Source organism: Oncorhynchus mykiss, chromosome 15, assembly GCF_057628025.1.
Source record: "Oncorhynchus mykiss isolate SJ-2025 chromosome 15, ASM5762802v1, whole genome shotgun sequence".
NCBI classification, from domain to species: domain Eukaryota; kingdom Metazoa; phylum Chordata; class Actinopteri; order Salmoniformes; family Salmonidae; genus Oncorhynchus; species Oncorhynchus mykiss.
The window spans coordinates 72,877,705-72,897,500 of NC_143036.1; the positions used below are offsets into that span (position 1 = coordinate 72,877,705).

A 19,796-nucleotide genomic window follows, 5' to 3' on the forward strand; every position below is an offset into this window, starting at 1 on the left:
TGTCCTGTTACTGTATGTCTAGGAAGGATCCAACATAGCATCATCTGTCCTGTTACTGTATGTCTAGGAAGGATCCAGCATAGCATCATCTGTCCTGTTACTGTATGTCTAGGAAGGATCCAACATAGCATCATCTGTCCTGTTACTGTATGTCTAGGAAGGATCCAGCATAGCATCATCTGTCCTGTTACTGTATGTCTAGGAAGGATCCAGCATAGCATCATCTGTCCTGTTACTGTATGTCTAGGAAGGATCCAACATAGCATCATCTGTCCTGTTACTGTATGTCTAGGAAGGATCCAACATAGCATCATCTGTCCTGTTACTGTATGTCTAGGAAGGATCCAGCATAGCATCATCTGTCCTGTTACTGTATGTCTAGGAAGGATCCAACATAGCATCATCTGTCCTGTTACTGTATGTCTAGGAAGGATCCAACATAGCATCATCTGTCTAGTTACTGTATGTCTAGGAAGTATCCAACATAGCATCATCTGTCCTGTTACTGTATGTCTGGGAAGGATCCAACATAGCATCATCTGTCTAGTTACTGTATGTCTAGGAAGGATCCAACATAGCATTATCTGTCCTGTTACTGTATGTCTAGGAAGGATCCAACATAGCATCATCTGTCCTGTTACTGTATGTCTAGGAAGGATCCAACATAGCATAATCTGTCTAGTTACTGTATGTCTAGGAAGGATCCAACATAGCATCATCTGTCTAGTTACTGTATGTCTAGGAAGGATCCAGCATAGCATCATCTGTCTAGTTACTGTATGTCTAGGAAGGATCCAACATAGCATAATCTGTCCTGTCCGAGACTAATTCCTCCCTCCTATGTTCCCCCCAGCTTTGTGTGATGGTTTGTGCCAGAACGGAGGATCCTGTGTAAACCCGGACACCTGTATCTGTCAACAGGGGTTCACTGGGAAGAGATGTGAGACAGGTAAGAACACAGGTGGGGAAGGAAGAGGGATTCAGCTGGAGGTGGGGGAGGAAGGAGGAGTTAGCAATAGATGGGGGAGTTAAGAGGAGTTAGGGGTAGATGGGGTGGAAGAGGGAGTTAGGGGTAGAATAGGAAGGCAGGGAGAGTTAGGGGTAGAATAGGAAGGCAGGGAGAGTTAGGGGTAGAATAGGAAGGCAGGGAGAGTTAGGGGTAGAATAGGAAGGCAGGGAGAGTTAGGGGTAGAATAGGAAGGCAGGGAGAGTTAGGGGTAGAATAGGAAGGCAGGGAGAGTTAGGGGTAGAATAGGAAGGCAGGGAGAGTTAGGGGTAGATTGGGCAGGCAAGGAGAGTTAGGGGGAGAATAGGAAGGCAGGGAGAGTTAGGGGTAGAATAGGAAGGCAGGGAGAGTTAGGGGTAGAATAGGAAGGCAGGGAGAGTTAGGGGTAGAATAGGAAGGCAGGGAGAGTTAGGGGTAGATTGGGCAGGCAAGGAGAGTTAGGGGTAGAATAGGAAGGCAGGGGGAGTTAGGGGTAGAATTGGAAGGCAGGGAGAGTTAGGGGTAGATTGGGCAGGCAAGGAGAGTTGGGGGAGAATAGGAAAGCAGGGAGAGTTAGGGGTAGAATAGGAAGGCAGGGAGAGTTAGGGGTAGAATAGGAAGGCAGGGAGAGTTAGGGGTAGAATAGGAAGGCAGGGAGAGTTAGGGGTAGATTGGGCAGGCAAGGAGATTTAGGGGGAGAATAGGAAGGCAGGGAGAGTTAGGGGTAGAATAGGAAGGCAGGGAGAGTTAGGGGTAGAATAGGAAGGCAGGGAGAGTTAGGGGTAGAATAGGAAGGCAGGGAGAGTTAGGGGTAGAATAGGAAGGCAGGGAGAGTTAGGGGTAGAATAGGAAGGCAGGGGGAGTTAGGGGTAGAATAGGAAGGCAGGGAGAGTTAGGGGTAGAATAGGAAGGCAGGGAGAGTTAGGGGTAGAATAGGAAGGCAGGGAGAGTTAGGGGTAGATTGGGCAGGCAAGGAGAGTTAGGGGGAGAATAGGAAGGCAGGGAGAGTTCGGGGTAGAATAGGAAGGCAGGGAGAGTTAGGGGTAGAATAGGAAGGCAGGGAGAGTTTGGGGTAGAATAGGAAGGCAGGGAGAGTTAGGGGTAGAATAGGAAGGCAGGGAGAGTTCGGGGTAGAATGGGAAGGCAAGGAGAGTTAGGGGTAGATTGGGCAGGCAGGGGGAGTTAGGGGGAGAATAGGAAGGCAGGGGGAGTTAGGGGTAGATTTGGAAGGCAAGGAGAGTTAGGGGGAAGAGAGGTAGCTAGGGGGAGTTAGGGGGAGAAGGGGCAGGCAGGGAGAGTTAGGGGTAGAATAGGAAGGCAGGGAGAGGAGGGGTAGCTAGGGGGAGTTAGGGGGAGTTAGGGGCAGGCAGGGGGAGTTAGGGGGAGGAGAGGTTAGTCTCACACAGCTCTCTGCAGGACATCTGTCTGTGCATTTCACCACCATTAGTGATACTGCAAACCCCCACACGCCTCAATGTGTGACTGGCAGAACAAAAGAGAGAAGCAGAGATGGAGAGTGAGAGAGGAGAGAGAGAGATAGAGAGAATGAATGAGAGAGAGAGAGATGCAGAGAGATAGAGGAGAGAGAGATGCAGAGAGATAGAGGAGAGAGAGAGGAGAGAGAGATAGAGGAGAGAGAGAAAGAGAATGAATGAGAGAAAGAGAGAGTGGAGAGAGAGGAGAGAGAGAGAGAGAGAGTGAGAGAGGAGAGAGAGATGCAGAGAGAGATAGAGGAGAGAGAGACAGATAGAGAGAATGAATGAGAGAGAGAGAGAGTGGAGAGAGAGGAGAGAGAGAGAGAGTGAGAGAGGAGAGAGATGCAGAGGGAGATAGAGGAGAGAGAGAGATAGTGGAGAGAGAGGAGAGAGAGAGAGAGAGAGGAGAGAGAGAGAGAGAGGAGAGAGAGAGATAGAGAGAATGAATGAGAGAGAGAGATAGAGAGAATGAATGAGAGAGGGGAGAGAGAGATATAGAGAATGAATGAGAGACATGCAAAGAGAGATAGAGACAGGCAGAGAGACAGACAGAGAGAGAGACAGGCAGAGAGAGAGAGAGCATGGGAGGGGGAGGAGATGGAGAGTGAGAGATGAGAGAGAGAGATAGAGAGAATGAATGAGAGAGAGAGAGACATGCAGAGAGAGATAGAGAGATAGAGACAGGCAGAGAGACAGACAGAGAGAGAGACAGGCAGAGAGTGAGAGAGGAGAGAGAGATAGAGAGAATGAATGAGAGAGAGAGAGACATGCAGAGAGAGACAGACAGAGAGAGTGACAGGCAGAGAGAGAGAGAGACATGCAGAGAGACAGACAGAGAGAGACAGGCAGAGAGAGAGAGAGGAGAGAGAGATAGAGAGAATGAATGAGAGAGAGAGAGACATGCAGGGAAATATAGAGACAGGCAGAGAGAAAGACAGAGAGAGAGACAGGCAGAGAGAGAGAGCAGGGGGAGGGGGAGGAGAGGGAGTGTGAACGAGGAGAGGAGACAGCGGGTATGGACTGTATGTTCTCAGAGAGAGAGAGAGCGGGGGGAGAGGAGGAGAGGAGACAGCGGGTATGGACTGTATGTTCTCAGAGAGAGAGAGAGCGGGGGGAGAGGAGGAGGGGAGACAGCTGGTATGGACTGTATGTTCTCAGAGAGAGAGCGGGGGGAGAGGAGGATAGGAGACAGCTGGTATGGACTGTATGTTCTCAGAGAGAGAGATAGCGGGGGGAGAGGAGGAGAGGAGACAGCTGGTATGGACTGTATGTTCTCAGAGAGAGAGCGGGGGGAGAGGAGGATAGGAGACAGCTGGTATGGACTGTATGTTCTCAGAGAGAGAGAGAGCGGGGGGAGAGGAGGAGAGGAGACAGCTGGTATGGACTGTATGTTCTCAGAGAGAGAGAGAGCGGGGGGAGAGGAGGAGGGGAGACAGCTGGTATGGACTGTATGTTCTCAGAGAGAGAGAGAGCGGGGGGAGAGGAGGAGATGAGACAGCTGGTATAGACTGTATGTTCTCAGAGAGAGAGGGGTATGGGTATAGTGTGGTAACCCTGGTCTGTTCCTGGTCTGTTGTTAGTTGTTACCGTAGGAGGATGTGAGATCAGAGATATTCCTCAATGTTTTGGCACAGACAAACATACACACACACCAACACTCTACGCTTTAATGAATGTTTGTTCTTAGAGATAAGCAAGACTGCCAATGAATCTGACACATTCACCAATATGTGTGGTGTGTGTGTGTGTGTGTGTGTGTGTGTGTGTGTGTGTGTGTGTGTGTGTGTGTGTGTGTGTGTGTGTGTGTGTGTGTGTGAGAGAGCCGGAGCGTGTTGTTTCGCCCGCTCATATTTTTCTCTGGGGAAATTAAAAGTGATCACAATCTCACTGTCTCTGTAAACATAGTTTATCACTCAGAGAGAGGAGAGGAGAGAGGGGGGAGAGAGAGAGAGAGAGAGTGTGTGAGAGAGAGTAATTCCATTGCAGCCTGTGTATGTTCCTGCCTGACTGTGTTATTATCCTAAGATCTGTATTCTCCTGACTTTATGATAATAATATACATCATAATCCGTTGGTCTCGTTGATATTACATCTCCTGGTGAAAAGGAACTGCTGTTATCTACACTATATGTATTTATGATAAAAGCTTTGATTTGTACCACAGAAAGTTAATATTTCTCAGTAATTGTGTTTGTTATCATATGGACGTAGGAGGAGGTTTGAATAGAAGAGGGTGAACAGTCGTCTCTGACTTTGAGAATCAAATCAAATCAAATGTATTTATATAGCCCTTCGTACATCAGCTGATATCTCAAAGTGCTGTACAGAAACCCAGCCTAAAACCCCAAACAGCAAGCAATGCACATGTTGAAGCACGGTGGCTAGGAAAAACTCCCTAGAAAGGCCAAAACCTAGGAAGAAACCTAGAGAGGAACCAGGCCATGTGGGCAGTCCTCTTCTGGCTGTGCCGGGTGGAGATTATAACAGTACATGGCCAAGATGTTCAAATGTTCATAAATGACCGGCATGGTCGAATAATAATAAGGCAGAACAGTTGAAACTGGAGCAGCAGCACGGCCAGGTGGACTGGGGACAGCAAGGAGTCATCATGTCAGGTAGTCCTGGGGCATGGTCCTAGGGCTCAGGTCCTCCGAGAGAGAGAGAGAAAGAAAGAGAGAAGGAGAGAATTAGAGAACACACACTTAGATTCACACAGGACACCGGATAAGACAGGAGAAGTACTCCAGATATAACAAACTGACCCTAGCCCCCCGACACATAAACTACTGCAGCATAAATACTGGAGGAGAAGAGGGTGAACAGTCGTCTCTGACTTTGAGAAGAGGGACATGTTATTTAACATGTTTCCCAGTCTTCTCTTTGTTACTGAAGAAGCCATCCTGTGCTACAGACAACTGAAAGTTAACAACGGTTTAGTTCTGCTTTGATATGTTGTGCCTGCTTCCATCCTTAACATGTTTCCTAGTCTTCTCTTTGTTACTGAAGAAGCCATCCTGTGCTACAGACAACTGAAAGTTAACAACGGTTTAGTTCTGCTTTGATATGTTGTGCCTGCTTCCATCCTTAACATGTTTCCCAGTCTTCTCTTTGTTACTGAAGAAGCCATCCTGTGCTACAGACAACTGAAAGTTAACAACGGTTTAGTTCTGCTTTGATATGTTGTGCCTGCTTCCATCCTTAACATGTTTCCCAGTCTTCTCTTTGTTACTGAAGAAGCCATCCTGTGCTACAGACAACTGAAAGTTAACAACGGTTTAGTTCTGCTTTGATATGTTGTGCCTGCTTCCATCCTTAACATGTTTCCCAGTCTTCTCTTTGTTACTGAACAAGCCATCCTGTGCTACAGACAACTGAAAGTTAACAACGGTTTAGTTCTGCTTTGATATGTTGTGCCTGCTTCCATCCTTAACATGATCCTGTGTGTGGAACCCCCCCCCCCCCCCCCTCTGAGATGGGCTTCTTTCTGAGACCTTGCCTTGACAAGTTTGGATGGGAAACTAGGTGATGAAACTCTATGCATCTCAAGTTGTGATGTACTGATTTGATCCCTAAGTGAGTGAATAATGAAATGGTACCACTGTGAAGCTTATCTGTATCAGGACAGCAATATACCCATCATGCACCATGTTTATTTCCCACTCCAGTAATCATAAGACACGGTTTCTCTCTCTGCGTTGAGAGAGATTGATTGATACACCACCGCTATTGGATCTAAGCCACTGTGACAGTTGAATATGCAAATGTTTTTCTCTGTGGATGGATGTACTCCCTAAGTTCCTAGTCACTATTCCTCTCTGTCTCTCTCTCTCTCTCTTTCTTTCCTTCTTTCTTTCTTTCTTTCTTTCTTTCTTTTTTCTTTCTTTCTCTCTCTCTCTCTGTGTGTGTCTCTCTCTCTCTCTTTCTTTCTTTCTTTCTCTCTCTCTCTGTGTCTCTCTCTCTCTTTCTTTCTTTCTTTCTTTCTCTCTCTCTCTCTCTCTCTGTCTCTCTCTCTCTCTCTCTCTATCTTTCTTTCTTTCTCTCTCTGTCTCTGTCTCTGTCTCTCTGTCAATTCAATTTAAGGGGCTTTATTGGCATGGGAAACATATGTTAACAAAAGTGTGATAAACAATATAAAATTAACAGTTAACATTACACTTAAAAAAGTTACAAAAGAATAAAGACATTTCCAATGTCATAGTATGTCTATATACAGTGTTGTAATGATGAGGAAATAATACTCAAGGGAATAAATCAACATAAATATGGGTTGTATTTACAGTGGTGTTTGTTCTTCACTGGTCGCCCTTTTTTTGTGGCAACAGGTCACTATTAATATGGTCATAAATTTGGCAGGAGGTTAGGAAGTGCAGCTCAGTTTCCACCTCACTTTGTGGGCAGTGGGCACATAGCCTGTCTTCTCTTGAGAGCCAGGTCTGCCTACGGTGGCCTTTCTCAATAGCAAGGCATTGCTCTGTACATAGTCAAGGATTTCCTTAATTTTGGGTCAGTCACAGTGGTCAGGTATTCTGCCGCTGTGTACTCTCTGTTTAGGGCCAAATAGCATTCTAGTTTGCTCTGTTTTTTGTCAATTATTTCCAATGTGTCATGTAATTATCTTTTTGTTTTCTCATGATTTGGTTGGGTCTAATTCTGTTTCTGTCCTGGAGCTCTGTGGGGTCTGTTTGTGTTTGTGAACAGAGCCCCAGGACCAGCTTGTTTAGGGGACTCTTCTCCAGGTTCATCTCTCTGTTGGTGATGGCTTTGTTATGGAAGGTTTGGGAATCACTTCCTTTTAGGTGGTTATAGAATTGAACGGCTCTTTTCTGGATTTTGATAATTAGTGGGTATCGGCCTAATTCTGCTCTGTATTATTTGGTGTTTTACGTTGTACACAAATGATATTTTTGCAGAATTCTGCGTGCCGAGTCTCAATTTGGTGTTTGTCCCATTTTGTGAATTCTTGGTTGGTCAACGGACCCCAGACCTCACAACCATAAAGGGCAATGGGTTCTATAACTGATTCAAGTATTTTTAGCCAGATCCTAATTGGTATGCCAAATTTTATGTTCCTTTCGATGGCATAGAAGGTCCTTCTTGCCTTGTTTCTCAGATCATTCACAGCTTTGTGGAAGTCTCTCTCTGTCTCTATTTCTCTGTTAGAGAGAATCCTAATGAGGTGGAGTCTCTTTGATAAGACTTCCTGACACTACGTTTGTTCTTTCTCGTCTCGGTAAAGCTCGTCTCGATAAAGTTTTTGGGGCGGGTTGAAGGGAGAGGACGCTGGTGGGGGGAATGTTGTAAAGCATTACCCACAATCCTGTGAGTGATGTGTTGCTTGTGACGCAGTCGGCAAACCTGCTGAGTTTCCCGTGTGACAGGTTGATGACACAACAAAGACATTCCTGACTTCAAACGGCACAATGCCAAGTTGCCGTCTTCAACAGTGATGGTGGTTGTTGCTGGAGAGATTGTGGTAGGAGTGAGTTAGTCAAGTAGTGAAGAAGAGAGAGAGAGGAGGGAGGAGAGGGGAGAGGAGAGGAATAGAGAGAAGGGGAGAGGACAATGGAGAGAGGAGTGAGGAGAGGGGAGAGGAGAGGCATAGAGAGGAGGGGAGAGGGGAGGAGAGGAGAGGAGAGGAGAAGAGAGGAGAGGAGAGGAGAGGAGAGGGAGGAGAGGGGAGAGGAGAGGAATAGAGAGGAGGGTAGAGGAGAACGGAGAGAGGAAAGAATAGAGGAGATGAGGAGAGGATGAGAGAGGAGAGGAGAGGAGGAGGGGAGGAGATAGGAGAGGAGGGGAATAGAGAGGAGGGGAGAGGAGAAAAGAGAGAGGAAAGAAGAGAGGAGAGGATGAGAGAGGAGAGGAGAGGAATAGAGAGGAGGGGAGAGGAGAAAGGAGAGAGGAAAGAAGAGAGGAGATGAGGAGAGGATGAGAGAGGAGAGGAGAGGAATAGAGAGGAGGGGAGAGGAGAATGGAGAGAGGAAAGAATAGAGAAGATGAGGAGAGGATGAGAGAGGAGAGGAGAGGAATAGAGAGGAGGGGGAGGAGAACAGAGAGAGGAAAGAAGAGAGGAGATGAGGATGAGAGAGGAGAGGAGAGGAATGGAGAAGAGAGGAGTAGAGAGGAGAGGAGAGGAGAGGAGGAGGAGAGAAGTAAATAGGAGATGAGGAGAGGAATAGAGAGAAGAGAGAGGTGGAGAGGAGGAGTAGAGAGGAGGAGAAGAGGAGAGGAGAGGAGAGGAGGAAAGGAGGAGATAGGAGAGTAGGGGAGGGGAGGGGTGGGGTGGGGTGGGGAGAGAGGTGAGGAGGGGAGAGGAGATGATAGGAGTGGTTGAGGTTCTAGAGAGGAGAGAGGAGAGGGGGAGAGGAGTAGAGGGAGAGAGGAGAGGAGAGGAGGAGGGAGGAGAGGAGGAGAGGAGAGGAGGAGGAGAGAAGTGAATAGGAGATGAGGAGAGGAATAGAGAGGAGAAGAGAGAGGAGGAGAGGAGGAGTAGAGAGGAGGAGAAGAGGAGAGAGGAGAGGAGGAGAGGAGGAGAGGAGGGGTGGGGAGAGAGGAGAGGAGGTGATAGGAGTGGTTGAGGTTCTAGAGAGGAGAGAAGGAGAGGAGTAGAGGGAGAGAGGAGAGGAGGAGAGGAGTAGGGAGGAGAGGAGAGGAGGAGAGGAGAGGAGTGGTTGAGGAGGAGAGAGGAGAGGAGGGGAGGGAAGGGGTGGGGAGAGAGGACAAGAGGAGAGGAGATGATAGGAGTGGTTGAGGAGAAAGGATGGGAGAGGAGATGAGGAAAGGAGAGGAGTGGAGTGGAGTGGAGTGGAGAGGAGGAGAGAGGAGAGGAGAGGAGGAGAGAGGAGAGCAGTAGAGAAGAGAGTGGAGAGGAGAGGAGAGGAGGAGGGAGGAGAGGAGAGGAGTGGAGTGGAGAGGACAGGAGGAAAGAGGAGAGGAGATGCAGGGAGTGGAGTAGAGAGGAGAGAGGAGAAGATGAAAGATGTTCCTGGGGTACATTAAAAAGATGAATAATGAATTAGTTAACAATCATCAAGTTTATTGCTTGACCCCAAATCATTTATTCTCTGCATCAAATCTTTTATTTTCTTTTCTACTCTGCATAGACCATCATACATCCAGAGATTGTTCTTCCTGTTTTAAAGGAATGGGCTCTACATATTTATGGTCCCTTGTCCCCAGCTAGCAGTCAGCCCAGATATTATAAATGGTAATTGCAGTTCACCTTTTCATTGAGGCTGCGTTTTGTGGGTCACAGTGTAAATTGCCTGCCATAACTGTGTTCTAACACAGTGTGCAGACAGTCTGAATTGGTTCGCTTTCAAAGTAAAAGTCTGCTGTAAGCTCAGTGATGTGCACGTGCGCATGCACACACACTCAAACATGCACACACACCACATGCACGCGCACACACACAGTGACATATCCCTGACAAATGAGTTGCAGTGCTGCAGCGACAGACAGTCAGAGTGGTGATGTCCGGGGACCGGCACACAGTAACTGTGTTCCAAATTGTACCCTATTCTACAGGGCTCTGGTTAATAGTAGTGGACTACGTAGGGAATAGGGTGCCATTTGGGATGCGCTCGGTGACTACAAACCACAGTGATTTCCCAGTGGGCCTCATGAAGACCTGGTTCAACCAACAGTCACTTAAATGCTAAGCCATACTCTGAGGAAGGAGGGAGAGAGGCATGGAGACGCATCTACACCATGTTATTCCTCACTGTTTACTTGTCCAGCTACTCAGCAGCATCCAGTTCATTTAACTTATACTTTTATAATATTTTGTCAATTAAATACACTTTCTATAAATGATGATTTGATTTGGACTGTAGCTGTAGTTAGATGGTGATTTGATTTGGACTGTAGCTGTAGCTGTAGTTAGATGGTGATGGGATTTGGACTGTAGCTGTAGTTAGATGGTGATTTGGACTGTGGCTGTAGTTAGATGGTGATTTGGACTGTAGCTGTAGTTAGATGGTGATTTGATTTGGACTGTAGCTGTAGCTGTAGTTAGATGGTGATGTGATTTGGACTGTAGCTGTAGTTAGATGGTGATGTGATTTGGACTGTAGCTGTAGTTAGATGGTGATGTGATTTGGACTGTAGCTGTAGTTAGATGGTGATTTGATTTGGACTGTAGCTGTAGTTAGATGGTGATTTGATTTGGACTGTAGCTGTAGTTAGATGGTGATGTGATTTGGACTGTAGCTGTAGCTGTAGTTAGATGGTGATTTGATTTGGACTGTAGCTGTAGTTAGATGGTGATTTGGACTGTAGCTGTAGTTAGATGGTGATTTGATTTGGACTGTAGCTGTAGTTAGATGGTGATTTGGACTGTAGCTGTAGTTAGATGGTGATTTGGACTGTAGCTGTAGTTAGATGGTGATGTGATTTGGACTGTAGCTATAGTTAGATGGTGATTTGATTTGAACTGTAGCTGTAGCTGTAGTTAGATGGTGATGTGATTTGGACTGTAGCTGTAGTTAAATGGTGATGTGATTTGGACTGTAGCTGTAGTTAAATGGTGATGTGATTTGGACTGTAGCTGTAGTTAGATGGTGATGTGATTTGGACTGTAGCTGTAGTTAGATGGTGATTTGATTTGGACTGTAGCTGTAGTTAGATGGTGATGTGATTTGGACTGTAGCTGTAGTTAGATGGTGATTTGGACTGTAGCTGTAGTTAGATGGTGATTTGATTTGGACTGTGGCTGTAGTTAGATGGTGATGTGATTTGGACTGTAGCTGTAGTTAGATGGTGATGTGATTTGGACTGTAGCTGTAGTTAGATGGTGATTTGATTTGGACTGTAGCTGTAGTTAGATGGTGATTTGATTTGGACTGTAGCTGTAGTTAGATGGTGATGTGATTTGGACTGTAGCTGTAGTTAGATGGTGATGTGATTTGGACTGTAGCTGTAGTTAGATGATGATGTGATTTGGACTGTAGCTGTAGTTAGATGGTGATGTGATTTGGACTGTAGCTGTAGTTAGATGGTGATGTGATTTGGACTGTAGCTGTAGTTAGATGGTGATGTGATTTGGACTGTAGCTGTAGTTAGATGGTGATTTGGACTGTAGCTGTAGTTAGATAGTGATTTGATTTGGACTGTAGCTGTAGTTAGATGGTGATTTGGACTGTAGCTGTAGTTAGTTGGTGATATGATTTGGACTGTAGCTGTAGTTAGATGCTTCAACAAACAGAATAAGTATCTGTACCTCCATGTAAGCCGTCTGCAGCTTGTTTCTCAGTCTTCCACTTTGACCTGCTGGGACAATGGAAACAACCCCCACCACCATACACAGACACTGCCTTTGAATACCACACAACCATTCTGCAGAGCCTTTTACAAAATCAAGGTCTTCTGAGCATTCAATGTTCTCTCTCCTCTCTCTCTCTCAGTTCTCCCCCCCCCCTCTCTCTCTCTCTCTCTCTCTCTCTCTCTCTCAGTACTCTCTTCTCCCCCCCCCTCTCTCTCTCTCTCTCTCTCTCTCTCTCTCTCTCTCTCTCTCTCTCTCTCTCTCACACACTCTCTCTCTCTCTCTCTCTCTCTCTCAGTTCTCCCCCCCTCTCTCTCTCTCAGTTCTCTCTTCTCCCCCCTCTCTCTCTCTCTCTCTCTCTCTCTCTCTCTCTCTCTCCCTCTCTCTCTTAGTTCTCTCTCTCTCTCTCTCTCTCAATCCCCCTCTCCCTTCTTTAATCGTCTGTTCTGAAGAGGGCGAAGCACGTGTCTTTAGACTGACCTTGGCAGGCAGGTAAAGTAAGGGAGCGTGGGGTTAAACACTAATGTAAATGCAGGAGCTATAGAAGGAACTCTGAGCATCCACAACAAGACCTGAACTCATGACTTCGGTGAGATGTCACTCAGACAGGAATACAAATCCCTTCTTTCTACCTCACCCTCTCTCTCTCTTGCTCTCTCTCCATTTCTCTCTCTCTCTTTCTCTTGCTTTCTCCATTTCTTTCTCTCTCTCTCCTCTCTCTCTTCACCATCTCTCCCTGCTGTTTCTCATTGCATCTCTATGTGCTCTTAGTGTCTACTATTACTAAAATAAGGCGTGCCTACAGTAGCAGTGTGACAGAGGTAGAACAATTTAATATAGCTTACTATATTTCAACTGGACATGCTCCCATGTAGTGTACAGCCAGAGGAGTGAATCAATGGTCTGGTCTTCATGATTACTAAACAGTGATGGATGAGATCTCTCTCTGGTTCAAGGTGATTGACCCCCTCCATGTAACACAGTGATGGATGAGATCTCTCTCTGGTTCAAGGTGATTGACCCCCTCCATGTAACACAGTGATGGATGAGATCTCTCTCTGGTTCAAGGTGATTGACCACCTCCATGTAACACAGTGATGGATGAGATCTCTCTCTGGTTCAAGGTGATTGACCACCTCCATGTAACACAGTGATGGATGAGATCTCTCTCTGGTTCAAGGTGATTGACCCCCTCCATGTAACACAGTGATGGATGAGATCTCTCTCTGGTTCAAGGTGATTGACCCCCTCCATGTAACACAGTGATGGATGAGATCTCTCTCTGGTTCAAGGTGATTGACCCCCTCCATGTAACACAGTGATGGATGAGATCTCTCTCTGGTTCAAGGTGATTGACCCCCTCCATGTAACACAGTGATAGATGAGATCTCTCTCTGGTTCAAGGTGATTGACCCCCTCCATGTAACACAGTGATAGATGAGATCTCTCTCTGGTTCAAGGTGATTGACCCCCTCCATGTAACACAGTGATAGATGAGATCTCTCTCTGGTTCAAGGTGATTGACCCCCTCCATGTAACACAGTGATGGATGAGATCTCTCTCTGGTTCAAGGTGATTGACCACCTCCATGTAACACAGTGATGGATGAGATCTCTCTCTGGTTCAAGGTGATTGACCCCCTCCATGTAACACAGTGATGGTTGAGATCTCTCTCTGGTTCAAGGTGATTGACCACCTCCATGTAACACAGTGATGGATGAGATCTCTCTCTGGTTCAAGGTGATTGACCATCTCCATGTAACACAGTGATGGATTTGATAGAGCTCCAAGACGCCTGATACTATAAGATCCAAGCCTTCATTATCACAATGGCTTTGCTCACTGGCCAGTGAGATGATTCTCCATCTCCTACGGATCACAGGCGGCTGGTGGCACTCTAAATTGGGGAGGACAGGCTCATAGTAATGGCTGGAACGGAATTAATGGAATGATGTTGAACACATCAAACACCTGGTTTCCATTTTATTTGATGCCATTCCATTCACTTCATTCCAGCCATTATTATGAGCCGTTCTCCCCTCACCCACCAACCACCTTACCAACCAACCACCCCACCAGCCACCTTACCAACCAACCACCCCACCAGCCACCTTACCAACCAACCAACCCACCAGCCACCCGACCAACCACCCCACCAACCACCCCACCAACCAACCACCCCACCAGCCACCCCAGCAACCACCCCACCAACCACCCACCAACCACACCACCAACCACCCCACCAACCACCCGACCAACCACCCCACCAACCACCTTACCGACCAACCACCCCACCAACCACCTTACCAACCAACCCACCAGCCACCTGACCAACCACCCCACCAACCACCTTACCAACCACCTTACCAACCACCAACCACCCCACCAACCACCCCACCAACCACCTTACCAACCACCTTACCAACTACCCCACCAACCACCCGACCAACCACCCCACCAACCACCTTACCAACCACCCCACCAACCACCCCACCAACCACCCGACCAACCACCCCACCCCACCAACCACCTTACCAACCAACCACCCCACCAACCACCAACCACCCCACCAACCACCCCACCAGCCACCCCACCAACCACCCCACCAACCACCCCACCAACCACCCCACCAACCAACCAACCACCCCACCAACCACCCCACCAGCCACCCCACCAGCCACCCCACCAACCACCCCACCAACCACCCCACCAACCACCTGTGCCATGGAAAAAGCAGACAATTGACCCATACACTGATTCCATGGTGACTGCATTGTAAAGGAGATAATTTGCCTCTGAAAGGGCTTAGTGTTTGATGTTTTAAACTGTAATGGGAATAAAACCCATCCTCGGGATGTGCCACTGCTACTATAACAGAAGCCTAGCTGTGTAGTTGACATTTGCATACCTCAAATGCAAAGATGAATGCATTAGGCCCAGCTGTGTTTAACAAGCCTGAAACTGAAACATCTGTGTGAGCCGGGTTGTGTGTGTTTGTGTCTGTGTGTGTGTGTTTCACCAGACATTGATGAGTGTACCGATGGCTTCGTGGAGTGTGACAGCAGAGCCATCTGTGTTAACCTGCCTGGCTGGTACCACTGTGAGTGTCGGGACGGCTACCATGACAACGGGATGTTCTCAGCCAATGGGGAGTCCTGTGAAGGTAAGTTGGGTGTCTAGACTCACCTGTTTGAGCACAGTACTGGTATGCACAAGGATCTTAGGTGCTGGAATTATTATACAAACACATATCTCACCCATTACTATTTTCCCTCTGGAATTCAACTGTATTTGTTTGTTGACTTCATACACTAACCTGTAGTCTGTCCCTCCTCCTTCATACACTAACCTGTAGTCTGTCTGTCCCTCCTCCTTCATACACTAACTTGTAGTCTGTCTGTCCCTCCTCCTTCATACACTAACCTGTAGTCTGTCTGTCCCTCCTCCTTCATACACTAACCTGTAGTCTGTCTGTCCCTCCTCCTTAATACACTAACCTGTAGTCTGTCTGTCCCTCCTCCTTCATACACTAACCTGTAGTCTGTCAGTCCCTCCTCCTTCATACACTAACCTGTAGTCTGTCCCTCCTCCTTCATACACTAACCTGTAGTCTGTCTGTCCCTCCTCCTTAATACACTAACCTGTAGTCTGTCTGTCCCTCCTCCTTCATACACTAACTTGTAGTCTGTCTGTCCCTCCTCCTTCATACACTAACCTGTAGTCTGTCTGTCCCTCCTTCATACACTAACCTGTAGTCTGTCTGTCCCTCCTTCATACACTAACTTGTAGTCTGTCTGTGCCTCCTTCATACACTAACCTGTAGTCTGTCTGTCCCTCCCTCATACACTAACCTGTAGTCTGTCTGTCCCTCCCTCATACACTAACCTGTAGTCTGTCTGTCTCTCCTTCATACACTAACCTGTAGTCTGTCTGTCCCTCCTCCTTCATACACTAACCTGTAGTCTGTCTGTCCCTCCTTCATACACTAACCTGTAGTCTGTCTGTCCCTCCTTCATACATTAATCTGTAGTCTGTCAGTCCCTCCTCCTTCATACACTAACCTGTAGTCTGTCTGTCCCTCCTTCATTCACTAACCTGTAGTCTGTCTGTCCCTCCTCCTTCATACACTAACCTGTAGTCTGTCTGTCCCTCCTCCTTCATACTCTAACCTGTAGTCTGTCTGTCCCTCCTTCATACACTAACCTGTAGTCTGTCTGTCCCTCCTCCTTCATACACTAACCTGTAGTCTGTCTGTCCCACCTCCTTCATACACTAACCTGTAGTCTGTCTGCCCCTCCTTCATACACTAACCTGTAGTCTGTCTGTCCCTCCCTCATACACTAACCTGTAGTCTGTCTGTCTCTCCTTCATACACTAACCTGTAGTCTGTCTGTCCCTCCTCCTTCATACACTAACCTGTAGTCTGTCTGTCCCTCCTTCATACATTAATCTGTAGTCTGTCAGTCCCTCCTCCTTCATACACTAACCTGTCGTCTGTCTGTCCCTCCTTCATTCACTAACCTGTAGTCTGTCTGTCCCTCCTCCTTCATACACTAACCTGTAGTCTGTCTGTCCCTCCTCCTTCATACTCTAACCTGTAGTCTGTCTGTCCCTCCTTCATACACTAACCTGTAGTCTGTCTGTCCCTCCTCCTTCATACACTAACCTGTAGTCTGTCTGTCCCTCCTCCTTCATACACTAACCTGTAGTCTGTCTGCCCCTCCTTCATACACTAACCTGTAGTCTGTCTGTCTCTCCTTCATACACTAACCTGTAGTCTGTCTGTCCCTCCTCCTTCATACACTAACCTGTAGTCTGTCTGTCCCTCCCTCATACACTAACCTGTAGTCTGTCTGTCCCTCCTTCATTCACTAACCTGTAGTCTGTCTGTCCCTCCTCCTTCATACACTAACCTGTAGTCTGTCTGTCCCTCCTCCTTCATACACTAACCTGTAGTCTGTCTGTCCCTCCTTCATACACTAACCTGTAGTCTGTCTGTCCCTCCTCCTTCATACACTAACCTGTAGTCTGTCTGCCCCTCCTTCATACACTAACCTGTAGTCTGTCTGTCCCTCCCTCATACACTAACCTGTAGTCTGTCAGTCCCTCCTCCTTCATACACTAACCTGTAGTCTGTCTGTCCCTCCTTCATTCACTAACCTGTAGTCTGTCTGTCCCTCCTCCTTCATACACTAACCTGTAGTCTGTCTGTCCCTCCTTCATACACTAACCTGTAGTCTGTCTGTCCCTCCTTCATACACTAACTTGTAGTCTGTCTGTGCCTCCTTCATACACTAACCTGTAGTCTGTCTGTCCCTCCCTCATACACTAACCTGTAGTCTGTCTGTCCCTCCCTCATACACTAACCTGTAGTCTGTCTGTCTCTCCTTCATACACTAACCTGTAGTCTGTCTGTCCCTCCTCCTTCATACACTAACCTGTAGTCTGTCTGTCCCTCCTTCATACACTAACCTGTAGTCTGTCTGTCCCTCCTTCATACATTAATCTGTAGTCTGTCAGTCCCTCCTCCTTCATACACTAACCTGTAGTCTGTCTGTCCCTCCTTCATTCACTAACCTGTAGTCTGTCTGTCCCTCCTCCTTCATACACTAACCTGTAGTCTGTCTGTCCCTCCTCCTTCATACTCTAACCTGTAGTCTGTCTGTCCCTCCTTCATACACTAACCTGTAGTCTGTCTGTCCCTCCTCCTTCATACACTAACCTGTAGTCTGTCTGTCCCACCTCCTTCATACACTAACCTGTAGTCTGTCTGCCCCTCCTTCATACACTAACCTGTAGTCTGTCTGTCCCTCCCTCATACACTAACCTGTAGTCTGTCTGTCTCTCCTTCATACACTAACCTGTAGTCTGTCTGTCCCTCCTCCTTCATACACTAACCTGTAGTCTGTCTGTCCCTCCTTCATACATTAATCTGTAGTCTGTCAGTCCCTCCTCCTTCATACACTAACCTGTCGTCTGTCTGTCCCTCCTTCATTCACTAACCTGTAGTCTGTCTGTCCCTCCTCCTTCATACACTAACCTGTAGTCTGTCTGTCCCTCCTCCTTCATACTCTAACCTGTAGTCTGTCTGTCCCTCCTTCATACACTAACCTGTAGTCTGTCTGTCCCTCCTCCTTCATACACTAACCTGTAGTCTGTCTGTCCCTCCTCCTTCATACACTAACCTGTAGTCTGTCTGCCCCTCCTTCATACAGTAACTTGTAGTCTGTCTGTCTCTCCTTCATACACTAACCTGTAGTCTGTCTGTCCCTCCTCCTTCATACTCTAACCTGTAGTCTGTCTGTCCCTCCTTCATACACTAACCTGTAGTCTGTCTGTCCCTCCTCCTTCATACACTAACCTGTAGTCTGTCTGCCCCTCCTTCATACACTAACCTGTAGTCTGTCTGTCTCTCCTTCATACACTAACCTGTAGTCTGTCTGTCCCTCCTCCTTCATAGACTAACCTGTAGTCTGTCTGTCCCTCCTCCTTCATACACTAACCTGTAGTCTGTCTGTCCCTCCTTCATACACTAACCTGTAGTCTGTCTGTCCCTCCTCCTTCATACACTAACCTGTAGTCTGTCTGTCTCTCCTTCATACACTAACCTGTAGTCTGTCTGTCCCTCCTTCATACACTAACCTGTAGTCTGTCTGTCCCTCCTCCTTCATACACTAACCTGTAGTCTGTCTGTCCCTCCTCCTTCATACACTAACCTGTAGTCTGTCTGTCCCTCCTCCTTCATACACTAACCTGTAGTCTGTCTGTCCCTCCTCTCTGCAGATATAGATGAGTGTGCGACAGAAAGACACAGCTGTGCTAACGATACGGTGTGTTTCAATGTGGACGGAGGCTACGACTGCAGGTGCCCTCACGGCAAGAACTGCACCGGGGACTGTAACCACGACAACAAGCACAAACACAACGGGCAGATCTGGGTGCTGGACAACGACAGGTGCTCCGTCTGCTCCTGCCAGGTGAGTGATGTACTGTAGAACCTCCTGGGGAATCATGGGAATTGGAGTCTTTTGGAAAAATAGTTTCCAATCAGAGTTTTATATTTCAGTTACAATCTAATGCTAAATCTAACATGTCAAAATATAGATCTGAAAGGAAAAGCTTAGTCTGACTCTCTCCCCCTCCCCCCTACAGTCTGGTCTGGTGATGTGTCGTAGGATGGTGTGTGACTGTGAGTCCACCACAGCCGACCTGTTCTGCTGTCCAGAGTGTAACCCCGGCCTCAGCAGCCAGTGTCTGCACCAGAACAGACTCATTACATACAGCAGTGGAGACACCTGGGTGGAGAACTGCCAGCAGTGCCAGTGTATGGTGAGTTGGCATCGACAGACACTGTAGAGAGATGTGGAGGATAGTACCAGTACATAGTGAGTTACTGGGGTAGTGGAGGATAGTACCAGTACATACTGAGTTACTGTGGTAGTGATGGATAGTACCAGTACATACTGAGTTACTGTGGTAGTGGAGGATAGTACCAGTACATACTGAGTTACTGGGGTAGTGGAGGATAGTACCAGTACATACTGAGTTACTGGGGTAGTGATGGATAGTACCAGTACATACTGAGTTACTGTGGTAGTGATGGATAGTACCAGTACATACTGAGTTACTGGGGTAGTGGAGGATAGTACCAGTGCATACTGAGTTACTGCGGTAGTGGAGGATAGTACCAGTGCATACTGAGTTACTGCGGTAGTGGAGGATAGTACCAGTACATACTGAGTTACTGGGGTAGTGGAGGATAGTACCAGTACATACTGAGTTACTGGGGTAGTGATGGAAGGGATGGACATGAATGTAGCCCACAAGCCTGAGGCTAGTCGTTTTCAGACCAGACTAGTAGTGTTCAGACCAGACTAGTAGTGTTCAGACCAGACTAGTAGTGTTCAGACCAGACTAGTAATGTTCAGACCAGACTAGTAGTGTTCAGACCAGGCTAGGAGTGTTCAGACCAGGCTAGTAGTGTTCAGACCAGGCTAGTAGTGTTCAGACCAGACTAGTAGTGTTCAGACCAGACTAGTAGTGTTCAGACCAGGCTAGTAGTGTTCAGACCAGGCTA

The 19,796-nt window shown here is 47.4% G+C and overlaps 1 protein-coding gene across 1 annotated transcript in view; it reads left to right on the forward strand.

Annotated features, from left to right (window-relative positions):
- LOC110490712 (protein kinase C-binding protein NELL2) overlaps nucleotides 1-19,796 on the forward strand; it is a 107,818-nt gene that overhangs the window by 79,441 nt on the left and 8,581 nt on the right. Inside the window, 4 exon segments of the mRNA XM_090201117.1 lie at nucleotides 854-949; nucleotides 14,742-14,882; nucleotides 18,503-18,696; nucleotides 18,872-19,048. Of these exon segments, the coding sequence (XP_090057243.1) occupies nucleotides 854-949; nucleotides 14,742-14,882; nucleotides 18,503-18,696; nucleotides 18,872-19,048 (608 nt within the window).